The sequence below is a fragment of the Taurulus bubalis genome (genome assembly GCF_910589615.1).
Source record: "Taurulus bubalis genome assembly, chromosome: 2".
Lineage (NCBI taxonomy): Eukaryota > Metazoa > Chordata > Actinopteri > Perciformes > Cottidae > Taurulus > Taurulus bubalis.
Genome location: NC_136590.1, coordinates 40,345,792 through 40,353,051, shown reverse-complemented (window position 1 = coordinate 40,353,051; position 7,260 = coordinate 40,345,792). Strand labels below are relative to the sequence as shown.

Below are 7,260 nucleotides of genomic sequence, written 5' to 3'. Positions count from 1 at the left end.
TTCAGAGAGACCAAAGGGGCATCTTCATCTGCAGCCAGCAGCTCTCCATTACAGCAACACTACAGCAGCCATGACCGAGAGACGTATTCCGTTCACCCTGCTCCACACCCCGAGCTGGGACCCATTCCGTGACTGGCAGCACAGCCGCATCTTCGATCAGACCTTCGGCATGCCCGCCCTGGCCGAGGACTTCGGCACATTCCCCAGCACCCACTGGCCGGGGTACCTGCGGCCCTCCGTCATGAGCCCGGACATGGCCTCCATGGGCGCCATGATGCCTCACAGCCCAATGATGCCCCAAGCCCCCATGATGTACCAGGCCCCCATGATGGCCCAGCAGGCTCGTGCCCTGACCCGCCAGATGAGCACCGGCATGTCGGAGATCAAGCAGACCCAAGACAGCTGGAAGGTCTCCCTGGATGTCAACCACTTCTCACCCGAGGAGCTGGTGGTGAAGACCAAGGATGGCGTGGTGGAAATCTCTGGTGAGCACTCATTACCGATCATCTGTTTGTACTGTCACCTAGTGCATGCTGATTCAGGTAGCCCACTATTTTCATAACCCTATACACTAAAAGTCTTTAAGTGGACCACTCAATCTAACAGCAAAGTAATAACATCTAAAGGTCTCCTTACATACAGGACAGAGGCGTAGATAACAGAATGCCTCACTTGGTGGACTTAGGTTTGTCTCCTTCCTGTATAGGAGAAAGTAGAGCTCTGGGGAATACGACTCAAGATAAGAAGTCAGGACACAAGGCAGATGCATTGTTGCAGAGTTACATAATATGTTGAAACAATATACTGTACACTGGAGGGCGGGGGCTTTGGGCTGCACGCCTGCTAGATCCGAAACATTCAACATGTTGGAGTCGACATTTACAGCAGCTCACAGCTGAACGCAATGCATAAAATCGGTTCATTAAATAGCTGGTTTCACTTCTTGCCGTGAAACGTTCCCATTGTCCGTCCACGCTCATGAAGGGCCAAAGCTAAAAGTGCGAACCTGAGGAAATGTGTGTGGAATAGATCGTATACTGTTATAGCTTAAAGCTCTCTGATCCCCTTAAACTCCTCTTTTCTCTGAGTCGGTCTCAGCCTCTCTGTCTGCCATTTCACTAAGAATTATGCTTTTACAGAAGGGGATTTAGCCGTGACTGCCGCAGTATGTCTGCTACTTTAAAAGGACTGCTGGATCTTGTCCAGGTCCAAGGTCCTAGGCCGGACTACGGCTAATACCTCAGTGCCGAGAGACTGGGCATATCGTCGGGAACAGATAAACAAAGCAGACGGGTCTAGTCAAAATGGAATTTGCCACCTCATGTTTCTTATATGTCGCCTCAGAACAAGGATGTCTAGATGCACTAGGCTACTTAGTGAAGCTTAGTGGCTTTAGTGAAGAGTTTAGTGTTAAAGTGCAACCTCTTTATGCAAATGTCAGTCCTTTTCATTCATACTTAAAACTAATCACCTTTGGGTGGCCCAGTCGCAAAGGGACAACTGGGGACAACAACCTTTATCAGCAGCCTGTTGTCATAACAAACATATTACTATATTTAGAGCCAGAATGGCAATGTTTCCAAAATATCCTGGCGAGGACGGGTATGGCTGTGACTAGAAGATAAAAATACCACCACAAATCCTTCACAAACCAAAAATAGCAGAGTTATCGTACTGTTTGCGTGAGTCACTAATACACAGATAAATAATAAAAGTCGTGATGTTTTGAGAAATACGCTTATTAACTTTCTTGGTGAGAAGATCGATAGCACTCGTGTGCAGTAAATAAGGAGCTAGCTTGGCGCCAGGAGACAGTTAGCTTAACTTGGCACAAAGATTAGAAGGGCCCGACTATTTCTTGGCAAGGCACTGTGACTTCCTGGAGTCATTGTGAGGTTGCCTGACATGTGTTGCCTGACAATGTCCGGAACATCACCCCAGATAAGCTACAAATAATAATACCAGGGGAAACAGCTAGCTTGGCTCTGTCCAAGGCCAATAGAATCAGCCTACCAGCACCTCGATGTGTAGTTTGAATACTTTACTTTATGTGCACGTTAAACAAAATATCAGGTAGTGACTTTCAGGGGTGCTGCTAGTCGACAGGTTTGGTTACAGTCGTTAGTATGTGCTAAGCTAACCTGCTTCACATTTAGCATAACAGTAGAGTGGTTTCAATCAATCTCATCCAACTCAAGGCAAGAAAGTTCCTCTGTTGATATGTTCCCCTTTATGCCTAAATCTGAACTAAAGTGTATCTCTAAACCCAACAAATTATCTCTGCTTCCCAATCAGTAGCTTTAAACAAAGCCCTTAGCACGAAGGGATAATTCATGATATTATTTACATTTGTGCTTTTACCAATTATACATCGTCTGAATGTAAAGAATCCCCAAAATAATGATTCTAGTTTTGTTTGTTAAAAAAACTGCAATCAAAAAGTCACTCTTCATTGTACAAATAAGTACAAGAAGTCCTATTACAGAGTTGCTCAACCATTAAATATAGTAATTCAGGCATAACCCCTTGAAATGAACGCATCTTTCAGATTTGTGCTACTTTTAGGTAAAAGTATGTTGTCTGTCTCCTTAGGCAAGCACGAAGATAGGAAGGACGAGCACGGCTTTGTGTCCAGAAGCTTCACCAGGAAATACACGTAAGTAGCTCAGTGTTTTAACATCATGATCAAAGTAATAAGCCTGCAGAATTATGTTTGATTCAGTTCATATTACACCCAAATTAGTTGTGTTTTGTACACGTTTGTAGTCCAGTTGATGAAAGTAAGCTGCTGGCCATGCAACATGTCAACAGCTCACTTCAAAAGTAACAGATTTCCTATTAAAATGGGTTTGTTGTGGCTGTTTGGCGGCGGCTTTGGATTGAATTTTCACGGTGGGAATGCATTTCTCAGGCTGGATTCAGATCCCTGTGATTCTCTCATTGTGGTTTTGCTGCTGTGAGTCTCTTTAGTTTTGGTTTGGTCCAGCCTGTAGTGCTGGCTGCTGCTGATAGCTGAATTTCATGCTCTGAAAAGCAGCAGCAGAAGCAGCAGAAGCAGCAGCCTCCACCTCCCTGAGTGTACATCCCCTCTCTGGCTGGAGTGTTTAGCTTCACAGGGCTCTGCTGCCATCCAGGGGCCACAACACACACTGAGCTGGTCTTTGGATCTGAATTTACCCAAGAGTGACTCAGGCATTAATGTTTCTGTCAATCTGTGTTCACGTAGTAGCAGTGATGCCCCTCTCCCAAGACTGGGGCACTTTGTAAATCTACTACTTCTTAGCCTTAAAACCTGACTGTGTTCTATTGCTCCTCTCCAGCCTCCCCTCTTCAGCCAACGTTGAGAAGGTGGCGTCCACCCTGTCCCCCGAGGGGGTGCTGACCGTGGAGGCCCCTATGATCCGACCGGCCATCGAGTCCTCAGAGACCACGATACCTGTCAACGTGGAAAACAAGGGTGGCGTGGTGAAGAAGTAGGAAGAGAAGCAGCACGGCGTCTCCCCCACAAACACGACAGAAATCGAATATTCTCACTTCACGACTACAAACTGCTTCTAGAGAGGTGAAGAGGCGGCTTAGCCCTCCTCCCAAAGCAGGCTTGTTCATATGCCAGAGAGAGGAGCAAGGGACTGCCCTTGCTCCTCTCTCTCCCCTCTGTCTCTGGTAATGAGCCAACCCCAGCTGAGTGCTCTGTGTAAACACATCTGCAGTAGCGCCGTATGCCTGCTCTTTCTGCCGTAATTACACTCTTCATCTGAATGCATGAAATCTCAGCTTAGCCCCGCTCAAAGCTTTGTCTCTCCCTCATTCACACACCTCTCCCATTTGTAGGGAGTTAACCCGCTTCACGCTGCCCCCACAGACACACAGGAAGACAGTCAAGCGGATTGTAATAGCAGTGATCATGTGAATTAAAGAACCGAGGGCCCAGGAGAGAATGCACAAAACCACTTTGAGGGTAGAATAACACCCGTTAGAGTACACACTGTGGGACTTGACTGGAAATACACTGGTTTTATCGGGAAACTATTCAGTCATGCAAACACAGAATAAAGAGAGGAAAAACAGGCATTGTTACGTCTCTTCTTTTCTTTTCTTTTTTAAGTTACAAACTGTTTATTTATATATATGCACGTCGGTGACATGACATCATGGAAGCTGTGTTCTGTAGTCTGGAAAGAGTAAGATAATATGCAACTAAATGGAAATGCTTGGCATCTCAATGTCGTGGTGTCTTATGCTAAATTATTCATCTGATGGTCGCCCATGCAAAAGAGAGCAAGTGAAACATGTCAGCCCCCGTGAGTGATGCAGGCAGCCCGAGACAAACAAGATTCGGTATCACTGATGTGTTGTTGAGTTGACATTTAGGAGTATAGCGCCCCCATCAGTCCATCTGATTCCTGCACAGTGTTATAATGCACCAGCTCTCATTCAAAGTAGCAACTGTGCCTGAAACTAAAGTAAACATTGTGACCTTTTTTGTAGTTAAATAATTAGTGCTTAAAAGGAGTTAACCCAGATTCATACAGTTTATTACATTGCATACATCCCAATAGATGATGTGATGATCCGCAGAAAGGAATCGTCCAGTGCAAAAGGGATGCAGTAAGTTCATCCCACTGATGTGATCCCTAATCTGTGGACCAGTGGGCCGGGTCTCTTCTCTCTGAAGCAGTTGATACATGAGATGGGTGTCATATGTACAGATATATATATATATATATATATATATATATATATATATATATATATATATATATATATATATATATATATACACATATATAGGGCCATTGCTGTTGTGCATCTGCACCGAAATGTGTCATAACGCCAAAAAGTGCATAATTCCATCATACAGAATGTCTCTTAATGAATTATTCATGCCCATATAGATGCATAATTGATGGAGATTTGCTCTCTACTCTTGACTGAGCAAGGTCATTTAAAACAATTGTAGTAGGCATGGATATTCGAGGAGGAATGAAAATACTATTGAGTCCGGTGGAGCCAAAATGTGTGTGTATGATACTCTTAAGTATACCACTTAATCGACAACCACTTAGATAAATCTTTTGATACTTTTAGTCATACTATCTGCTCTATTTTATGACAGTATGTCGGCCCATCACTTAGGTCCAGACTTAAATATCTCAATTGTTGGATGGATCGACATTTTGTACAGACATTCATGGTCCCCAGAGGTAGAATTCTACTTCCTTCTGCGTCACTATTGGGAAAAGTGATATCATGTCTCAACAGCGATTAGATGGATTGCCATGACTATATAAAAGGATATTCAAGATCCCTAGAAGATGAATTAGAATAACTTTTGTGATCCTCTGACTTTTCATATAGCGCCATCATTAGGTCAAAACTTAAATTTGTCTAATACTTTTCATTTAAGACCAAATAACTGCTTGCCATCAGCCTCAGCTGTACTTTGTATTAACGCTAATTTGCCAAAATTAGCCTGCTAACAAGCTAAACATGGCATGCCACGACTGCATTTTCACTGTGAGCATGTTAGCATGCTAACATTAGCATTTAGCTCAAAACAACAGTGTGCCTCACAGAGCTGCTAGCATGGTTAGCTACTCTAGGCCAAGCATTTAACAAGCTGGAGTTAAAAAAAGTCATAGTTGACCTAAAACGCAGTATAGTTACTGGATTTAGGAGAAATAGTCCAGTACAAATGTTCTACTTCACACTGAACCATGGCTGACACTCTGCAGGACCTCTGGTTTTTATCACTGCCATGATGCCTTAACAAGAGTTAGATAACTCAAAATGGCACGAGCACAGATTCACGTCCCCCTTTCACTGTATAAACACACACACAGACACACACTTACATGATTTTATCAGACTCTTGATAATATGAATCGCTATATTCTGTAGATATTCTGCATTTCATTATTCTTATGTCTATTAGCGTTCAGGTTGTGCGAGGTCAGTTTAACAAATACTTTCTGTGAGAAGTTTCTGTGAGAACAGTCCGGTTGTCTGTTCCTCAAGGTTCCTCACTCTGCATCACAACACTCACACATGTTCATCAGTATATTGACATTAGGGAAGCAGACTGGTTGTTGCACGTTCCAGCCTTGTGAGAAAAGATGAGAACATGATTCTCCTCCTCTTAGACAAGTTAGAGCCAATAGAAATGTTAGATGTTCATGACGGAAAACCGTGTATTAAAGAGCCGATTTGGATTTGTGTGCTAATCTGAACTGTGGAGGAAGCAAAAGGTTATATTGTGTTATCAAAGGTGCCACACATATGGAGTGTGGCAAACCAGGGTACATGGAGGAAAGGTTCAGAATAAAAACAAGAGACTTAGAGGCTGTGGCTATTAAACAAAACGTCTCCTTTAATAAATAGGTTGGGGTAACGAGGATGAGGGCAAATTCAAGCAAAGATTCCTCCCGTTCGGGTTCTCCGGCCTTCAGCCTTCAGCCTACTCCCAATAGAAGGCAGTCCCTTCGCCCTGTGTGGATAGAGCAGAGGAGAGAGGCGAGTCTGCTTGATTACCTCAGGTTTGGTGCAGCTTGTCTCCAGTGGTTCAGTAAATCCTCCTGGTCTTCTGTCCAGCCGCTGCCGATTCCCAGCTCGGTGAACATATGCTTGTTCTAATCACCTGATGGGCTGCAGGTAGTAGCCAGGTAGTGCCTAGTGGCTGCAGCACCTGCACTGAGACTCCCTCTATCGCCTCCCCCAGCCTGAGCTTGTGGGATCCGCTCCTTTGTGCTGGATCTCCTCGGTTTTTCCCCCTGATTTGCCACAGTATGTATAAAAACACATGGTCAGGGTCTAAGTAGAGGAACTAGGCCTGGGGGGACTTTTACGTCACTACCATGTGAGCTTAGGGCCCTGTTGCAATCAATACACAGTACAGCGACATGTATAGTGCATGATTTATTTATTTGTATTAACGCTCAACTCCAGTTCAACAACCAGCCAATGCAGGTTTGAAATGAAAGATGTAACAACACAACTGGTTCTGAATGGTGGCTTTCATCACCTCCGTCTCTTCCTCCCTGTCAACTTCTGGTCATTCATGCTGCATGCCGGCACACTAATGCACATACTAACTCCACTCTTGCCTCGCAAGCTGCAGGGGAGATCTATTTATAGAGTGCTCTGCTATGCACTGAGCCTCCAGCATGTTGTATAGCTACACAGGGTAGATAGCAGACATGAACCGGGGCTTTTCCCCCCTCTCAATGGTCCCAGACCTGTCGTGACTAATAGGCTGCTTAA

The 7,260-nt window shown here is 44.4% G+C and overlaps 1 protein-coding gene across 1 annotated transcript; it reads left to right on the top strand.

Moving 5' to 3' along the window:
• Positions 1-4,065, top strand: hspb1 (heat shock protein, alpha-crystallin-related, 1). The gene is made up of 3 exons (XM_079237097.1): positions 1-485; positions 2,593-2,656; positions 3,321-4,065. Exons 1-3 carry the CDS (start codon positions 71-73, stop codon positions 3,475-3,477), a joined length of 636 nt encoding a protein of 211 aa, XP_079093223.1. The 5' UTR covers positions 1-70; the 3' UTR covers positions 3,478-4,065.
• Positions 4,066-7,260: the final 3,195 nt, after the last annotated feature.